The following is a 19,337-nucleotide window of genomic DNA, read 5'->3' as shown; positions in this document are numbered from 1 at the left end:
CTGAAATTTTGTGCTAGTTAAATCATATCGGGAGGGCGGGGGGAAGGGGGGGGGGGGGGGGGGGTTCCAATCAAAGTTAAGACTAGTGAAGTCGAGACTGGGGTCAAAGTTTACTTGAATGTAGTCTGAATGTAGGTTGCGCGTGTCCATTTATAAGCTTTTTATTTTAATCATACACATTAGACAGGAATGTTCTTTTCTTTTCGCTTATAATCTTTTGGCCTCTCTCCTTAAAGTCATTTGTCAGTTAGGCCCACCACCACCACCCTGAACCTTTCAAGGGCCTTAATCAATGCTTAAACATCCCAATGTAATGCCAATTAAACAATAAACATAATATTTTGTGACTCCAAGGGAGTGACTCAAAGGGTAATTCCACACGTTTTGCAATGAAAGCGCCTTTATCAACTATGTATGGACTTTCAGCATCAAGTGATAACGTCATGTGTGAAATTTTATCATCTCTGCTGATCCTTAACTATTACTCTTGGTTTTATGCGTCCTAGTTTAGTATGGGGGCGGGAATTTATAAGCTTTATGCTTCTTCCTGCCAGCCCTTTTTCTTTTCGGTTATCATATGTTAAAATTGTATGTTGAAATGTTTGTTTGTCACAATGCTGTCCGAAAGGAAAAATGAACAAATAAATCAAATCAAATCAAATCAAATCAAATCAAATCATCGTAAACATGAATCAGACCAAATTCCATCATAACTAATGTAATAGTGCCACACATTTATAGTAATGTGGATAAGAAGAGTATGAATTCATTTAAAAAATATACAAGTTATGCAGAAATTATAGGTGGATAATGAAGAGCTGATACTGAATTTAAATATGTATCATTTTAAGAAATCGATATGTAATCTAATAAGTACTATTTAAGAATCCTGTGATGTGGTAATATTAACTCGACACTGTCCGCATTATGAAGCAGCATTCCGACGTGTTCTTCATCTCCTCTTCAATATAATTAACCAGTTAACACAGAAAGAGAAGTACAAGTTTTTCGAAGCTACAGATGCGTCCAAATGCAGCTTGGTTTTGCCATATAGTAACCACTACACACGTAAGACGTAACTAAATGATAACTTTAAGTCTACAGTAATTGCTCGTTGTTTGTACGTTGAGCAAGGATTTAACTGTGTGTCAATATGAAGAGCATACTTGTTGAAAAACAGGTGTTGTGCTAAATGGTACTTACTTACCCCCGAAAAAAAATGTACAACACCGGCACCTAGAGGTGCAACCATAATGGGTCCCTCAGTGACGAACAGTCTATTTTTTAAATTTAGTTTATTTTTTTCTCAATTTATTATAAGTAAGACATTGTAGTATTTCTCATTCAAATACTTTATAAAGTTTCCAATTACCCATCCGCCAGCATTCACTTTTAAATGGCGACGTAAAAAAAAAAAAAAAAAAAAAAAAAAGTCTTCAAAACGGACGCGCTGTGCTGCCATCTGGTGGACAACAGGAGACACCACCGTGGATTGGATTTTACCGTGCTACCTTTGGAAAGGCAAAATATGCTATTTACGTTCTGTTTTACACCAGTTCAAGTAGTACGGCACGTGGTCCCTACTTTACTTTCTTTAAAATATGTTATCTATCACGTAGAGAGCATTCAGCTGCGATGGCCGAGTGGTTAAGGCGTTGGACTTGAAATCCAATGGGATCTTCCCGCGCAGGTTCGAACCCTGCTCGCAGCGTCGTTTTTCTTTACCTGCCAACTTGAGGTAACAGGTAAGACTGTTGTTTCAATATTCATTTTACTCCCTGGTGCACCGCAGTGCGATTGCGTCAAAGTGAAGTGCCTACGTAGTTCTAACTCAGGCCGTTGCATTCTATTAGCTCACCACTAGATGGCAAAACAATTCTACACATTAATCCATTTTCTGAACCGCTTATTCCTAACGCGTGTTGCATTGTCGTTTAAAAATGAATTTCAAGAATGAATAAATTGTCCAACTTTGTTTCATAAGATTAAAACTTTGTTCCTCGTTGTATTATGACTGTCATCGTGTTATATCCATATCATACAACAACTTCATGTAAAACAAGTTTAAAACATTCTTGTTATTACGACCATTTGTATAACTCAGGGGCAAACTCAGTCCTCAAGGGCCGGAGTTGTGCAGGTTTTGGACGTTTCCCTTCTCCAACACAGCACATATAACTATTTTGGTTAATAAATAAATAAATAAATAAATAAATAAATGAATTAAAAAAAAAAAAAAAAAGTTTGCCTTGTTTTGTCATGACTTATCTATTTTACTTTACTCATAAAATATTATTTCCTTTATTAACCATTGCACTTTCACATATAATTGAATCCAAAATGTATGCAGGTACAATTATAGAAAATTCTCATGTTCTTTTGTTAGACATTTTATATCGACCACTCCAAACAAATAATACATAATTAAATATTTACGAGGAAAACGTCAAATTCCCCCATAATAGCTGAGTAAATTTAAAAAATGTAGACTGATATTTGAAATCAGCATTTATTGGGGCCGTGGGGATTTTATAGTGTACGATTAGCAAACTACACCTTTTTGGGGGAAAAAAAAGTCATATCACCAATAAGCAAGAATTCCTGACTAGTTATAAAATATTGCTATTTTATTTAGCATTGTTATTTTACTGGTGTTGTTACATAAACACCTTGTCTAACAAGGTTGACCAGCAAAAAATACTGAATTAAAAATTCTTTATGAAAAGAAATGAATTCTATAAGCCCAATTAAAGACTATTAGCCAAGTAAATTCCAATAGAGATTTTTATTTGTTCAGATAAAAGGAATTCCCCTTACCCCTAATAAAATTAAGCATAAATGGACATCACCCGCCGGTTATTTGAGGAAATTATACATTGAGCCAGGCGGCACGGTAGTCGAGTGGTTAGCACGTCCGCTTCCCAGTTCTGAGGTCTCCGGTTCGAGTCCAGGCTCGGACCTTCCTGGGTGGAGTTTGCATGGTGTGCGTGTGAGTGTGGATGGTTGTTCGTCTCTGTGTGCCCTGCGATTGGTTGGCAACCAGTCCAGGGTGTCCCCCGCCTACTGCCCAGAGCCAGCTGAGATAGGCGCCAGCAGCCCCCGCAACCCTTGTGAGGAATAAGCGGTCAAGAAAATGGATGGATGGATACATTGAACCAAAAGAAAAGAGGCAAGTGTGAGAAGAAAAAAGTTTTATTGAAACACTCCTCCATTTATGAACGGAAATCATTTTCTGACGTGCAAATATGAAGCAAGAAAACAAAAATGTGGATTTTTTTTTTCCATCACATATTGTCCCTTTCACTGTTTCTTCACTGCTCTCAAGCAACCCTCCTCGCATTTCTATAAGAATCACAATGTGCAACTCTCCACTTTCCTCTTTCCACTTACATTTCCTTTCCCACCATATAGACTACATATTATGAGGCAGCATACAGTAAATGTTATAGTAATTTGTTTGTATGTGGCGTTGCCCTGGAAATAACAATACTAGTAATATAAAACATCTATACGTTAAACTATACATTCATTCCTAAACAGAGAGGAGACATTCAAACTAAAGCAGTTCAGTCCAGAAGAGTTACATGGTGGCCACCAACATCTTCCAACCTGCTTGGAAAACAAGAGAAAACAAGTCAAGCGCTTTAAACAGTATTTGCACATAAAAATGGCACTAACCTACGTACTTCAAACATCTATACCTATAAGTAAATACTTGCATAATACTGGCCAATTTACATAATTAACTTAAAATCTACTGTACAGTATTGACTATCTACCAACTAATTACTACATGTACTGACCAAATTAGATAATGCACCTAATTAACGGAACAAATAAAACCAAACCAAACCAAACCAAACTACAAGATAGCGAGTAAATACAATATTGCCTACCAATCTACCAGCTGATTTGCATACCTAACATCTATTACCTCCCTTGTTGCCAACTCACCTATCTACAACAAACTAAACACTTACCAACATACCTACCTACCAACTAAATACTTACCTACTAAGCCACTTGGAGAATGTCACTATTTACCTATCTTGCAACTAAAACCTTACTCATACCAACCAACTAACCAGGCCACTTGCACACATGCTTTCCTACCTACTATACATACATATCTAGTCTACCTCGCTATATTCTTAACTACCTATCAATATACTTATTTACAAACCTTTCTATCACCTACCTATCAACTAATTACTTAGTGTAAATAGAAACGAAACCCCTGCTTACATACCAACCTACTAATATGTACCTACCTAGATAGAATACTTAACCTTTCAATCTTCCTGGTCTTACCAAAATTTTCGACCTAACCTACCAAATAAATAATTGTCTACTTCTACACTGTACCTCTATAACTACCAACCTACTTAACAGATGTCTCAATACATGTTTGTCCTAAGGAAAAATAACATTTGTACAGTCTGGCACCTCGGTTTGTGGGTCTGATGAGAAAGGGCAGCTACCACGGCGCATGTTGTGTTTATATAATTGGTGTTGATCGGAAGCCGGGAGAATTTGACTTGTCACTCTCGCCGTCTCCTATAAAAAGCCTGCTGAATCTGCCGCCACCTGCCTAAGCGGCTTCTTGACATTCAGCAGCAGCTGAAAGGAGTCTCAGCAAGTCTGAGGCTGCCCTTGGGTCCTCTCGGCTCTGTCGCTGTTTCTACCTTCTTATCTAACTGCCTACTAACATTTTCCCCTCCTACCAATGCTAATCTGCTACCATTGTGCTTTTCTGCTTTACTGCTAAATAAAATTAAGGACACTCGTTAAGGGGTTTTCACTTCTATTCATGACAAGGTTTTACAATGGAAAACAGTTTGTTAAGAAGTGTACTATAAATACAAGAACGGGATAAGTTCCTTTTTGTGGTCTCTGCTGGATGTAAATAGTGAGATGACTCACCTCTTTTTTCACCTGTGCTCCACCACAAAGCTCATGGTTGTCCCATCAAATGAGGTTGGTGCAATAATCCGCGGCCCCTGCGGCGATGTGATGCTGATGACCGGCTGCTTGCCACCGGGGATGCCTTGCTGTGGTCTGGTGATGCTGACCACATTCGGGCTCCCTGATGCCGCCTTCCCAGTGGCCATGTAGAAGGGGGTCTCCATGTACATGCCCTCACATTGGTGAGGCAGCCCCTTCTCACCACTCTCCATCAGCATCTGCGGCTGCACCAGCGTCCGGGTCGAAATCATGGGGGGAGACGTCATGAAACCGGGGTAGATCATGTAGGTGTGTCCATATGTGGCAGAACCCAGGGCCAAAGGGGAAATTGGCATGGGAATGGGGGTCATGGGAGGTTGGGGTATGGGTACCTCGACATAGTGACCCGTTTCGGGGTCGAAGAGGCGGCGTGTGGAGGGTTGGACCGGTGTGTCTACTAGGTAGTAGCTTCCACTGGTGGGATCCAGGAGCATTTTCCTCTGTGTGGCTTGGAATGGGTCGAGCACAGGTGTGGGGGTGATCGCAGGGGAGAAACAGTATACCTGTGGTTGATTTGCAGACACACTCAAGGGCATAGAGTGATAAATGGTCGTGGGGGTGGCATCTGATGAATTGGTTGCCATAGCAGTGTTGGAACTTGTCAGGGACTGCTCCTCCTGGCCCTTAGTGCCTGATGTAGCGATGGGCGAGGGAAGAGTGGTTGAGTGGGACTGGCTGGTAAACACAGAAGAGCCCTCTTTACTGCCACTGGCATGAGACTTGACCGGAATGGTTAGATAGTTTTCATTATCAGAGTTTTGCTCCCTGGACTGTATTTCTTTTGACTCGCCGCTTGTCTTTGATGGGTACACTTTTAAGGGCATGGGTAATTTTGGCGACTTGGGGGCAAATGTTTTGGTGTTGTAAGACACAGATGTGGCATTATTCGGCTGCGGAGTCTTTGCGGTGATACCCATGGTGATACCTGTGGATGCCTTGCGGCTGGAATTGACAGAAGTGGCCGACAACCTGGCTTTGGGGCGGTCGTCTGGGTCGCCAGGAGTCCTTAGCCAGCTCACTGCTGCCACGACTGGTGGTGTTCTGTTCAAGCAGGGATATGAATCCCATCTTGACGTTTTCTCCACGACTGAGCCCCTTAGTGCTTCTTCCTCACTGTTCTCCTCACTTGCAATCAGGGAGAGTACATGGCTGTCCATCAGGGTCTGTGGCTCATTTTTCCTTTTCCATTCATTTTTGTCAAACACATAAAGCTGCTCCATTGTTTTCACTGCTGCCTGAAGCTTTTCCAAAGCAACCTGATTTGGCATTTGTTGTTTATCAGTAACCTCGGGTATTTTTTCTTTATTTGAAGCCAATCTGCTTTCAATTCTTAAACCCATCTCTTCTGGGGGATTATCTTTGATCCCCGGGGCCACGTTCCGTGCCACTCTTTGCATTGCTGAACTTCTGGTGCCATCAGGAGATGATCTATCTTGAGATAAGTCACATTTGCTGCTGTTCGTATTCACTGACTGGCATTTTATCACAATGGGGGAAACAGATGTAGGATGTCGACAATCTTGGTGGCTGCTATTGGTGGCAAAATTGGATTTATGATCTACTGAAACTAAGTGATAGGAGCTTTTAACCAGTTTGCGTACATCTCTAACTTGGTGTATGGGCGTCTGCAGCTTTCCTTTACCGTCTCGAATGTCTCGAACCATAAAATGTGGCACTTTATCCCAGGACTCACCCTTCAAAGCTGCAGCCAGAACCCCATGGTCTTTGGAGTCATCGGTTCTGATCAATCTGGCCGCATTGCAGCTCTGGAGATTAATTTTAATTTCTGGGGATCTGGACTTGGCGGCACTCCTGGAGTCTGCTATGTTTAAAGTGTGGTCAGATCCGAGCAGGAGGTCCCTATCCTGCTCGCTACCACTGGCCACACGTTGAATGTTTGGCACAAACAAATGTGACATTTTAGTCAGTTTGCCGCCACTCGTCGAGTACTGATCCCCCATCCCCTCTGGAGGTGGCGTCTCTTCGGGGATTTTATGGTTTTTATGATCCAGTGGAAACCCTAGCTCCTCATTCCTCCAGCATCTGAAGGCGCTATTTTGGCTGCGAAGCAAAGTCCCTTTGGACGCTTCTATTGCACCCCTTTTAGCATCCATCGCTTTACCCGGCGCCTCTGACTGTGCGTCTTTCACCAGAGAGTCCCTTCTCGAGCTGCAATCCATAATGTCCGAAAAGTCCTCCGCGCTGTCGGAGTTGCTCTCAGAGAGTTTGGAGCTCTGTCTTTGCAGACCCTTGCCCCTTTGGCAGTCACCCTTGTGGCTGGGCTCCCTCACCTCCCCCCTTTCCATCCGGCGCTCCTGCTCAAACTGCATCTTTTTGGAAAGCACATTCTGAATCACACTGGACGCGAAGGTGGCTTTCTTGTGGGTGCTCTCCATGCTGTTCGACTTTGCAGTGGACCCTCTACCCCTGCCGCCCTGCAAACTGTTAACGGTAACCTCATCCGAGGAACGTGATCCCGCTCCCATGGGGTTTGGAATGACGCTAGCGAGCCTTTCTCCAGCAGACATTCCCGATTTTACGTTGCAGCGAAAATTCAGTGTCTCTGTGAGCCTTATTACTCCGCTGTGCCCCTGACCAAACTTTCTCATTAGTTCTATTTTCTTTGTAGATGACGCACTGTGAGGAGCTCCATCCCCATTCAGCTGCTCGGCAAAATCACTGCTATTTTTCCTCCTTTCCAGCTCAGCTGTTGGCTGGGAAACAAGACTCTGGCTCACATTGGAGTACTTCAGGTCAACAAACGTGGACCATCTGTTGATACCGTGTTCGGATGTGGAAGACTCACTGGAGGTGCTGAAGTTGATGGCATCCAAGTAAGGATCAGACAGGCTCTTGAAGGCTCTGGCCGTTAGGTTGCGCACCTCTTTGTCAGCGTCATCCAGCTCGCTGGAAGCACAACTGGAATACTCGGCGCTTTCCTTTGCTTGCAATTTGCCGCCCGGTGCGGGAATGACACCCTTCGCCCTATCATGCAGTCCCTCGATGTTCCTCCCATCCACTCCCCCCGCCGTCGAAGGGCTCGTATCTCTGGCGTCTTTGGCATGATAAACAGTATTTTCTTGGATAGGGTCATTTATAGCCCGGGAAGTAGCGTTGACTGACAGGTGGACCTGTCCGCCACCCTCGTCACTAGCGCCAAACTGCAAGGACGGATCGCTTTCATGCAGACTGCTGATTGCCGTGTCTCCCGCCCTCTTCAACATCAGCACCCCATTGCAGTTGAATGAGGCGTAATCCACAAAGGAGAACACCTGCTGTCCATCCTCCATGTCCCACGTGGACGAGGAGGAGGAGCCGGCGCCCGTGTCCGAGTCGGTGTCGTGGTCGTCGGACAGCTCGGAGAGCCGGATGGCGTGTGTGGTGATGTAATGAGACTCATCCTCGGTCAGCAAAGTCACATCATCCTCGTCCTCGTCCACACACTCATCTGAGTCTGTTTCAATCCCCAAATCAGACATTTGCTGACCCATGTCTTCAAGATCCTGCTTCAAATGGTCAAATTCACTCGAATTCCCATCAGAATCTACAATTTGGAGTAAATCCGTCACCTCCCGGAGGGTCAGAGGCTGTGGCGGAGGAGTCATTGTGTGGCTTCGGTCAGTCTTCATAGCTTCAGGGAGTGAGAGCACCCCGGGGTGCTGCTGCTGCAGACGGTGGGGCGCGCTATAACCCCCCTACCCCATTGCAGCTGACATGGAAGAGTATAAAAAAGGGGCGAGACATTATTAACTCCTGTCTAGGCCACATGATACTCTAAGATGTGAACCAATGAGAGGCCTCCCTCAAAATTGACTCATCCGTCCACATTGTTTTCAACCACTACATGCAAAATTGCACCAAATTAAATTGTATATGAAGATTGACATCATAAATGCCTTGAGTGCCTCTGCCTTTTCCTGGGACATGTCCGTCATATTTAATGTGACATCTGTCCCTTAAATTAATGCAAATCAATAATACCAAAGTATTTTACCCTCTGTGAAAAACATTCCATGACTACAAAGAAAAATGGGTTTCACAACGTCGTGCCTCAGTTGTGAAATTCATCTTTGTTTATCTGTATGATTGTATTATACCGCCCCGCTATGGCCAAGGCACTGCATTTTTTTTTTTTTGCTCTTTTTGCTACAACTGAAGATCCCTGAAGATAGCGTCAAAGTCCGAACTAATAACGAAGTAGAAAATCGGTGTCAAAGAAGCATGTTCAAGTGATACATCATTTTAAGGTATTTGTATGTTGGGGAGTACCCCGCCTACTGCCCAAAAGCCAGCTGAGATAGGCGCCAGCACCCCCCGCGACCCTTGTGAGGAATAAGCGGTCAAGAAAATGGATGGAAATGGATGGATGGATGTTGGGGAGGAGCCAAATTTACCTGGGCTGTTAGTGGACCTTCTGGAGTCTTCGGGGGCGTCCATTACTCTCATTTTTTTGCTGTTCAGAAAAAGTTCCTATTCCCCACAAATAGCTGGGGTTTACTAAATGTTGAAATCAGCCGGACTAGGTTATCATTTGCATTCTCTGAGAATTGATGAACTTTTGCATCGTGAATTAAATGTGGAAAAATAAGGGTTCATATATTAGCGAGTATGATACTTTCGGGATAATGGTAAAAGACAAAACCTTACTATTAAGACAGATGGGACTCTACCATGTGCATTCTGGGGAGGAGAAAAAATAACATTTCCACTGTGACATAACAGGTAATACCGGTAATTTAAAAAAATGTTTTTGTCTGCATTATTGCTTGACACAAGACGTGATATTATACGGATGGGACGCTACCATTTGTATTCTAGGGCAGGGGTCTCTGTTTATACACACGGGCAGTATATTTAGCACACTATTCCTAGTGCAACTACAGGACTTGAGAGGATACTGTTACTTCTGGATACCACATTGAAACTGTGGCCAAAAATATGTAGTATTTAATCATTTATAATGTATTTTAATATACATTTTAGAAATAAATAATTCGATCAAAGACATTTTTATGTTAACATTCTGTATAGTATTCACATTATTCAAGTATTTACTCATTAAAATGATGCCAGGAAAAAACAAATGTTTACAAGGCCTTGAATGGCCACCCAAGAGGATGTGAGCTTGCCAGTGCTTGGAATAAATCCTCGATTTGTTTTACATGTCACTTAGCAATAGCTCAAGCATCCAAGTGTATGAGTGTGTATGTTTGAGGTGGGTGAGGGCGTGATTATCTTCAATGTATGGCGTTATTCCTGACCTTTTTGTGATTTTTGTATAAAATCACAGGTTAAAATATATCTTTTAACCCCGACTTTGAGCTGTTTCCAAGCCAAAACACTATAAGAGCCCACAGAAATGCAAAAATGAGCCTAAAAAGGCCCCTTTAAAATAATCACGTTTTACTGTGGGAGATCTTACCTTTGTTTTGCCAGCACTTCCAGGCCATCGTAGGCTTTCTTCAATATTTCATAAAGGAAACTTTGCCTTTGTTTTGACTCACCAATATGTAAATAATTTGTCTTCTCCGTCCACGCTGGAGGCTGTTGGCCTTCCTAACAGAGGCGGAGGCCAATGATAGGCTGTTATCTGTGGGGACATTGGAACAAATGATTACTATTTATTATATACGGTACATACCATATACATTATGGTCATTTGTGGTAGATCAGAAAATTCAGCCCAGGAAGCCAGTTTCACTTCGCAACTTGAAATTTCTTTGGTATGACTGGCTAACATGAGGTGAGCTGCAGCAATGAGTACAGGCCTATGAGCCCCACACAAACAAACTTCTTTGGACGTCAACGCGCAGCACCTGCCGGTGGGTCACGCTACTCCATTTAACCGGAGCATGATTCTGAACCAGCTGACCCGCACACACAGACCCACGTGAGGGAGGTGTGTAAAGTGAGGGGCCGGATTTGGATGACCGGTATCACACGATCCACAGTGGATATTTTCGGTAGAATGTCTTCCCAACGTACACAGATGACCATTAGGGGACTTACGAACATCACCTGGCTGCGACTGGAAAGAAGAATATCGATATCACCATTTATCAATACGGTATTAATATCCAAATTTTATGGTGTTTGTATACATACAAAAATTGATAACTATACATACCAACATCAATGAAACTATATGCCAGGGGTGGCAAACTGCGGTCCTCGAGGGCCGGAGTCCTGCAGGTTTTATAGATTTCCCTACTCGAAGTGCAGCTGATTCCAATTAACAGGCTCGTTATCAGGATTCTGCAGAGCTTGCTGATGAGCTGATCATGAATCAGCTGTGTTGAAGAAGGGAAATATCCAAAACCAGCAGGAATGCGGCCCTCGAGGACCGGATCTCGCCACCCCTGCTATATGCGTTTTTCCATCGTTTGGGTTGTTCATCAACCAAATTTAGTACAGTAACAAAATCAATACCGATACATGGTTGTCTCAGAAAAATAAAATTTGTTTTCATGTTTTGAGTGACAATATTCTATGATGGTACTGATGGTATAATGGTATGGTGTACAGTGCCTGGATATATACTGTACGACATTATCGATTACAAAACAGTATCGCTACACCACACCATCAATTTGGGATAAGGCCACTGTCACTTATTCAAATAACATCTGAACAACAGTAAAATCTGATTTGGTTTTATTGATTATTGCCACTTATTGCTTTTGCTCACCATATGATATTGATACATTGCTTCGAGATGTGTACCTTATCAATTAACGGATAGGTCTCAATACCTAAATAAAAACGCGTGCCCAAATTTAGGTTCCACCTGTTCTCCTGTGGCTTTGTTGTGTGACTACAACACTAGGGGGCGGGGGGGCGGTTTCAACCTTTTGGCTTGTACCCCAAAATAGAAATCCATTTATAGGTGGTAAGAAGTACAGACAATGGCAAAGACGGGGTCAGAGACGACGAGCCCATCTTCCACAAAAGCGCGCTTTTATCAAAATAGACTCAAAGTACTGGATTTTGTGACCTTCTACTTCAAGCTTCAAACAGCATACAACCCACCCAACCCCTCTGCCACTCCCAGCACCAACAACCAAACACTCCCTCACCCCTCCCTTTGGATAGAGATGTGCACGTGGTTGCGCTTGGTGTCACTTTACAGTCCAGCCGTGGACAGTGGACAGTCTTGCTGAAACGCAGGACAGGGCCACGTTTGTCTTTTGGATCGGATCGCATTTGGTCTCCACGTTTTAAGTCCAAGAGGGGAGCTGCCGGGCACGCTCTCTCTCGGGTGGAGGTTGACGGAGCTGCCAAAAGTCATGCCGGCCGGCTTTCAGCAACTAGGAGGAGAGGTCAGTGGCCTTAGGAGGTGTGCCCAAGAGGGTTTTGGCCGGGCAGCCGATCGCATTCGGGATGAAAAGTTTGTGGAGTTTTTTTGGTGGAAAAAAATTAAGCCTCTAGAAGCAAACACTTGATTTGGTTTTGCGCTTTGACCTTGAGGCCACCTCCTTTGACTGCTTCCTGCAGAAACAATGTCGACTGTCTATGCTGCCACTAGATTATTATGATTTAGTTGAAATACTTTTTATAACATAGAAAATAGTCATGTTTATTTTTTATTTCAATGGATTTATTATATTTATACTTGTTTATATTTATGAAATCTTTTCCCCCATAGCAAACATGAGTAATATATATTTTTAAACATTCAGTGGTGAACTGTGTACCTTAATTTGCTTACTATTGATAAACTATTAATAGTCATTTAAAATGTATTATAACGTAGAATGACATATAATTATTTCCCCCCATAATATTCACTATACTGTATTGTAAATATTTGGGGAGGGGTTTTTTTTGGGTTTTTTTAAATTTGGCAACCCACTGTCCAAATTTATAAATTAATTTTACACCACTGTTAATATTATATGTTTGACTTTCTGGGAGGTCTCATTTAACTAAAACATAACATCAGAGACCGGAGGGAAAGTGCCGTGTCTGTCACTGTGGAAACAGGTGCCTGTATTGTAATGTAGCCTGATGGGAATATGGGTTATATTTATATATGTCAATATTAGTGTGCATGTTGCAGACGGTGACTGGAACCCTTGCCCTGTCCGTGTTCACTGCTGTACTGGGATCACTGGAATTTGGATACAACATTGGCGTCATCAATGCACCTCAGAAGGTAAGAGCAACTGAGCAAGAGTATCAAATTTGGTTTGATTTCATTCCACTCAAATCAATAAAGTTATACATATAATTGCTGTAAAACCAAAATGCCCAGAAATTACATTTAGCCATTCATCCCAAGTGGCTGTTACTGGCGAGTCATGTGACCCGTTTCACCTTGAGCGTCACGCAAACACCAGCTGACAACCAAAACCAAAATAGGGGCCTAGATATTTATGTTGAACACAGGCCTTGGCGGACGGTGAGCCCGGGCTTGTGACTTGATGTTGTTATGCGCTCAGATCATCGAAAAAGACTACAACGCCACATGGGTGCACCGCTACGGACAAGCCATCCCGGCGGGGACCCTCACGTCCCTGTGGTCCCTGTCAGTGGCCATCTTCTCCATCGGAGGCATGCTGTCCTCGTTCTGCGTCGGCTTTGTTTCCGAGTGGCTGGGCAGGTAAGGGAGTGCAACTTCAAAAGTTGGCGGAGATGGGGCGGGGGAGGGTTGGGGTCACATGGTGGCACTAGCCCCCATGAAATGTGATTGGACCACCTCGGCACCAAATGATTGACACATCACAGCGCCGCACATCTTTGTAATCTGCCAGCATTTTTAAATATGACAGCTACTGTTATGTCCCTCTACACCGTAGTTAATGTTATGTACCACACAGTAGTTAATGTTATAAACCACAAAATGTTGTAATTTACCTCACTAGGAGAAGAAGAATGATAAAATAAATGCATTGTTGTTACACAATATAATAGTACCCTCAATTGTTCGAACGTTCAGACACATCTACAGTGGTCTCTATGCCCGAACGTTTTAGTCTAGAAGTGGGGGATTTAATAACAAGGTTGTAAATAAAGTAAACTTCAGCAGGCACTCTAAGGAGAAAGAATGTCAGAACATCAGAAGATTGTTTTATTTTGATTCCCGGACTTCCCCCAACCCCGTCCCAATGCGAGCTAATCGGCGTTTGCAATATTATCTCAGGCCGTCGACCTACAAGTTTGGCTCCAAAATTTCACTTAGCGACAACAATGCGAGCACAAAATAACGCAAAATAACTTCTAACAATGAATTTATCGACATAACGCGACCAATCTACTTTAACGTTGAGTTTTATTACTTTAATCATGAAACCTTTTAGGAGAGAAGGGAATACATGTCTTACCTTGAAACATTCACAACGAGAGTGGCAGTCTGGCCAAGTGAAGTCAAACACCACAAAGCGTACGACAACTCGTCATAAAAGCACAGGTAAATAAAATAAGAAAAACAAAAGATAAAAGAAAAAAGAAAAATCATTTTTGGTGAAATTAATTCTTCTAGGCTGTTACACATCTCTAAACTACTACTACTACTGCTACTGCTGCTGCGCTAATCTGACATGTTTGGCGGAGACCGTCGAAATAAAATGATTGTCAAACAGCACTGACCGTCATGACCGATAGGTCTGCGCATGTGCAAACTAAGCTACCGTCTGGTCTGCGCATGCTAATTAGTCACCGTGAGCTCTTACCTATGTTTATCCATTTGACAATTATATAACATCCATCCATTTTCTTGGCCGCTTATTCCTGACAAGGGTCGCGGGGGTGCTGGAGCCTATCTCAGCTGGCTTTGGACACCCTGGTCCGGTTGCCAGCCAATCCAATTATATAACATTTGAAATAAAAATAAAAATAAAACAAACTAAAACAAATGTGAACAATGAACTTAAGTTAATTTGATTTCATCTCTACCTGCCTCAATCCTTGCCTTCGACAAATTTGCGTGTTGTGCATGCACAGTGTCTACAACAGGGCCCAAAGAGTTCAAACGCAAAAGCGGACATCCCCATTACTTGGGAATTGTGTAAAACGATTTTTTTGTAAAACCAGATTGCATAGAGAACGTCTAGAAAAAAGGTGAGCTGTGACGTTCGCAATGCGAGCCCGAAGAAAGTTGTTGTTGTTTTTTTCTGTGTAATGACTATGCCCAATATAAAAAAAAAATAAAAAAAAGAAAGACGTTAACCACTGTTGATAAATATGAAGTGCCTGGTTGCAGGAGAAAAGGCATGCTCATCAACAACCTGTTGGCCTTTGTGGGCGGCAGCCTAATGAGCCTCTCCAAGCTGTGTCACTCTTTTGAAATGATGATCCTTGGACGCTTTGTCATCGGCGCGTTCTGTGGTGAGTGCATTGCTCCGACGTCGCACTATTCTTCCGCCGCCATGGTGTTTGACGGCGCTACTTCTGGTTCACCCCCAGGGCTGGCGTCAGGCTTGACCCCCATGTACGTGGGTGAGATCGCGCCCACCGGTCTGCGAGGAGCGCTTGGCACGCTGCACCAGCTGGCCATCGTCATTGGAATTCTCCTGGCGCAGGTAAGACGGCTGGTGACTAGGGCCCAACCGATGAATCGGCCGCCGATTATAATCAGCCGATTATTGGCCTTCAAACATCGGCCAAAATAAATGGACAACTATTTTCCCTTAAAACGTTATCGAAGAAACCAGAAGTTTCCGACGCTTTCAAAGTACCCTGAATGCACCATTTTGCTTGCGTAGCATTAGCAACTAACAAGTGTGTAACGTATGTTATTCTGGTTATTCTGTTGGCCCTGAGCGCCATTTAAGCTGTTTAATGACACCGCAATTGTAATTAACTGTAAAACATTAAGACTTACATCCACTGTATATTTAAATACAAAATATGCTTCGTTTTTCAGAACATCGCTAGCTTAGCGCTAACAGGAAGTTAGCAAATGCTAATAGGAAGTTAGGATCGACTTCTGGAGTGTTTTTCTTTCAAATAACGAATATCCACCCACAAATCTTGTGGGAACACATACCCACAGATAAGATAACTACGCAAAGGCACAACTTCTTCCCAATGTATGAAAAACTAGTTATGTTAATAGAATTCAATCGCAACTTTCTTCTCTACTCACTTTAAGTGTGTACGCCATGGATGCACGGCACCACACTGCCCCCATGAGGCCAAAGCGCACAGAAACAGTCAGTATTTGTTCTTACTGTTTTTTCTAGTTACTATTATTTTAGTTTATTCTAAGAGGTTAATTTTATGTGTTATATATATTTTTAAATAGGCAGATTAATTGGTAATTGGTATTTTTTTTCTACCTAAAATCGGCATCGGCCTCAAAAAATACACATTGGTCGGTACTTGGGGCCTACTGGTGACCTTGTGGTGATTTGAAGGACAGTCATGGAACAGTCACTGATTGTAAGGCGCCTCGGTTCAGATTCTGGGGCTGGAGCAGCTGCTGGGAAGTGAGGAGCTATGGCCCGTCCTGATGGGGCTGACGGTGCTGCCGACCGTTCTCCAGATGGCGTTGCTGCCTTTCTGCCCCGAGAGCCCCCGCTTTCTCTACATCGTCCGATGTCAGGAACACCACGCCAAGAGAGGTGAGCCACATCCAAGGACGCATTCCTTCATGTTCTTCTTCCTTCTCCAGTTCTACCTTTCTGTTTTTATTCTTCATATTCTTTCATCTCTTCTTCCTCCACCTTTTCCTCTTTTCCCATTGTGAGTAAACAAAAAAAAACAAAAAAAACATGGTTGACCAGAAGGAGTTTAAGCGGCGTTCCCGTCGGGTTTGCAGGCCTGAGGAGGTTGACGGGCCGCCAGGAGGTGGGTGACCTGCTGGCAGAGATGAAGGAGGAGAAAAGGAGGATGGACATGGAGCGGAAGGTGTCCATCCTGGAGCTGTTCCGCTCGCCACTGCACCGTCAGCCGATGGTCATTTCCGTCCTGCTGCAGCTCTCTCAGCAGCTCTCTGGGATCAATGCGGTAAGCCATCAACAGCACGTGACCAAAATCCTTCAAGCAATGAAGCCCCCCCCCCCCCCCCCCCTCCACCTCCACCTCCGTGCAGATTTTCTACTACTCCACGAGCATCTTCACCAAGGCCGGAGTCCAAAGTCCAGTTTACGCCACAATTGGAGCCGGAATAGTGAACTGTGCTTTCACCGTTGTTTCGGTCAGTTGGAAAAATTCCTTCACTATTTCATCATTTTATTATTTTCCATCAGTTTGTGTATCCAACACACAGGATTGACAATGTGAAGAAAATGTTTACCAAAAAAAAAAGGGGGGGGGGGGGGATCACATGTAAATTCACAGTCTTTGCTCAATAATTTGATGTACCTTTGGTAGCAGTTATTCTTTTTTTTTTTTTTTTATATATATATGAGGCCACTTGGTCTCGGTCAAATAAGGACTTATTTTGTAACCTGAGCTCACAAGAGCCGCTACACTCTCATTCACTCAGTCACCAAGGCAGGTTCCAAAAGTCACAGATATTACACTGTAGAATGTGAGGATGGCGACCCCAAGAGGACCATAACAATGTCTTCACCTCACATGCATATTTTGGTGTTGGTATTAACCAATTTAATCCCAATTTTTTCCCAGACATATAAAAATCAAAATCAGGTGTCATTGATTGCCCTTTAAATAATCAATAATCACTCACAGAAATATTTCAAGATTTTTTTATTTTTTTTTTATTACATAAATTCCCTTTTTTTTTTTAAGATAATTTTAACACAAATCTAACTTATATGATACATATTTACTAGTCTATGAATCCTATTTATTTGAAGTGCAAAATCCTCATGTTTATGTATTTAGCATTAAGAAAGTATACTTTTATTTTTATGTGTTTGGAATGTTTGCATTCAGTTTCATCCCAAAAACATGTAAAAAAAAAAAAATGGACACAAATGTTTTTCACATAGCAGTATATGCAATTGAAACAATATACGTTATGTATGTAAAATAAATACTCTCATTATTATTAATTTAGAGTAACTATATTTTATTAATACTAAATACAAAAACCTGAGGATTATGCATTTCAAATTTACTTTATTCGACCAATGAATATGTATGTACCTCTCCAGAATATGTATTGTTTGTAGAAGTTTGAGGGAAAAAAAGGTTGTAACATATGTGGAAAAAGTAGTGCAGCATTGTGACTAATTAAAAGCAACTTCTTGACAGCTCTTCCTAGTTGAGCGGATGGGCCGAAGGACACTGCACATGCTGGGACTGGGCGGCATGTGTGTCTGCGCTGTGGTCATGACTGTAGCTCTCAGCTTATTGGTCAGTGCTCACCCCCAGCGTTCCAGTCCGTCTGGAGCGGTGCGGGCCTTCTCCTGATGCTTGCTTGTCCTTCCTGTTCCTCACAGGACACCGTCCCCGCCATGAGCTACATCAGCATGTTGTCAGTCTTCGGCTTTGTGGCCTTCTTCGAGGTAGGTCCGGGTCCAATCCCTTGGTTCATTGTCGCCGAGCTGTTCTCGCAGGGTCCCAGGCCGGCTGCCATGGCTGTGGCGGGATGCTCAAACTGGACCGCTAACTTCATCATTGGCATGGGCTTCCCCTATGTTGCTGTGAGTACGCCAATCCAGGGGAAAAAAAAAAGAAAAAAAAAAAAAAAAAAAAAAAAAAAAAAAAAGGATCATAATCCAAAGCATTCCACATCACAACCCATTTATGCTCCATCACCCCCAGGAGCTGTGCGGCCCATACGTGTTCCTGATCTTCGCTGCTTTGCTGCTCTTCTTCCTCATCTTCACCTTCTTCCGTGTGCCTGAGACGCGAGGAAAGACCTTCGACCAGATTTCCGCCAACTTCCATCATGCCTCAGCAGACATGATGGACATGGAGCTCAACAAGACCGGCACAGAACTGGACTACTTGGGGGACGAAAGCATTAACTGAGAACTGGACTTTTCCATTATATAAGTTTTGTTGTATTTACTGTATAACCGAGTGTGGTGTTTTGACAAAATTCTAAAACATATACTTCTGATTCCACACAATGGATTTTTTTGCACTTTACTGATAGTGACAGTTTAAAAAAAAAAAAAAAAAGTCTTTAAAAGAGGAACTCAAACAGTTTAACCAAGCCAACTATACAGACGCAAAAAAAAAAAAAAAAAAAAAAAATTATCAATAGCTGCTTTTCCATCAAGCCCAGGATCTTTGAATGCTGCAGGGAGTTCTTGGTTGAAAAGTTCAGCAGTGAATTAAGAATTGTGTTTCCAGTCTACGTTCATACTGTTGGTTTTAATACTCAATTCCGTTTATTTTTTATTTTGGTGAAATCCGACTTTTTGAGTAAGCGTTCACAATATCTATTAATTGCGACCTCAGGGATCATAATA

At 42.7% G+C, this 19,337-nt stretch overlaps 2 protein-coding genes and 1 non-coding gene across 4 annotated transcripts; 2 read left to right on the top strand and 1 right to left on the bottom strand.

The window, feature by feature from the left end:
- Positions 1-72: 72 nt before the first annotated feature.
- On the bottom strand, positions 73-14,559 carry c16h4orf54 (chromosome 16 C4orf54 homolog). Of its 2 annotated transcripts, none has more exons than XM_077501558.1 (3): positions 14,328-14,559; positions 4,924-10,594; positions 73-3,609 (listed from the first exon to the last, which is right to left on the bottom strand). In XM_077501558.1, the coding sequence occupies exon 2, from the start codon at positions 8,631-8,633 to the stop codon at positions 4,932-4,934; it is 3,702 nt and encodes a 1,233-aa protein (XP_077357684.1). In that variant the 5' UTR covers positions 8,634-10,594; positions 14,328-14,559; the 3' UTR covers positions 73-3,609; positions 4,924-4,931. The 2 variants fall into 2 exon arrangements, with proteins under 2 accessions (XP_077357684.1, XP_077357686.1); XM_077501560.1 differs by having other exon boundaries at positions 73-8,713; positions 10,509-10,594.
- trnas-uga (transfer RNA serine (anticodon UGA)) lies at positions 1,630-1,711 on the top strand. Its single transcript has one exon. It is a non-coding gene; the product is annotated as a tRNA-Ser (tRNA).
- LOC144004355 (solute carrier family 2, facilitated glucose transporter member 4-like) lies at positions 12,146-19,038 on the top strand. The gene is made up of 11 exons (XM_077501561.1): positions 12,146-12,323; positions 13,064-13,159; positions 13,446-13,606; positions 15,206-15,330; positions 15,409-15,524; positions 16,406-16,568; positions 16,766-16,953; positions 17,039-17,143; positions 18,169-18,270; positions 18,357-18,560; positions 18,682-19,038. Exons 1-11 carry the CDS (start codon positions 12,291-12,293, stop codon positions 18,889-18,891), a joined length of 1,503 nt encoding a protein of 500 aa, XP_077357687.1. The 5' UTR covers positions 12,146-12,290; the 3' UTR covers positions 18,892-19,038.
- Positions 19,039-19,337: the final 299 nt, after the last annotated feature.

The sequence above is a fragment of the Festucalex cinctus genome, chromosome 16, assembly GCF_051991245.1.
Source record: "Festucalex cinctus isolate MCC-2025b chromosome 16, RoL_Fcin_1.0, whole genome shotgun sequence".
NCBI lineage: Eukaryota > Metazoa > Chordata > Actinopteri > Syngnathiformes > Syngnathidae > Festucalex > Festucalex cinctus.
Note: the sequence above shows the minus strand (reverse complement) of the source record. Positions and strands in the feature narration are given on the sequence as shown.

Excerpts from the sequence above, each read along its gene's own strand:
- c16h4orf54 (XM_077501558.1), bottom strand. The coding sequence starts at position 8,633 with ATGAAGACTGACCGAAGCCACACAATGACTCCTCCGCCACAGCCTCTG.
- LOC144004355 (XM_077501561.1), top strand. The coding sequence starts at position 12,291 with ATGCCGGCCGGCTTTCAGCAACTAGGAGGAGAG. Across the intron at positions 13,160-13,445 it reads TCATCAATGCACCTCAGAAG|ATCATCGAAAAAGACTACAA; the intron begins GTAAGAGCAACT and ends TTATGCGCTCAG. Across the intron at positions 13,607-15,205 it reads GTTTCCGAGTGGCTGGGCAG|GAGAAAAGGCATGCTCATCA; the intron begins GTAAGGGAGTGC and ends GCCTGGTTGCAG.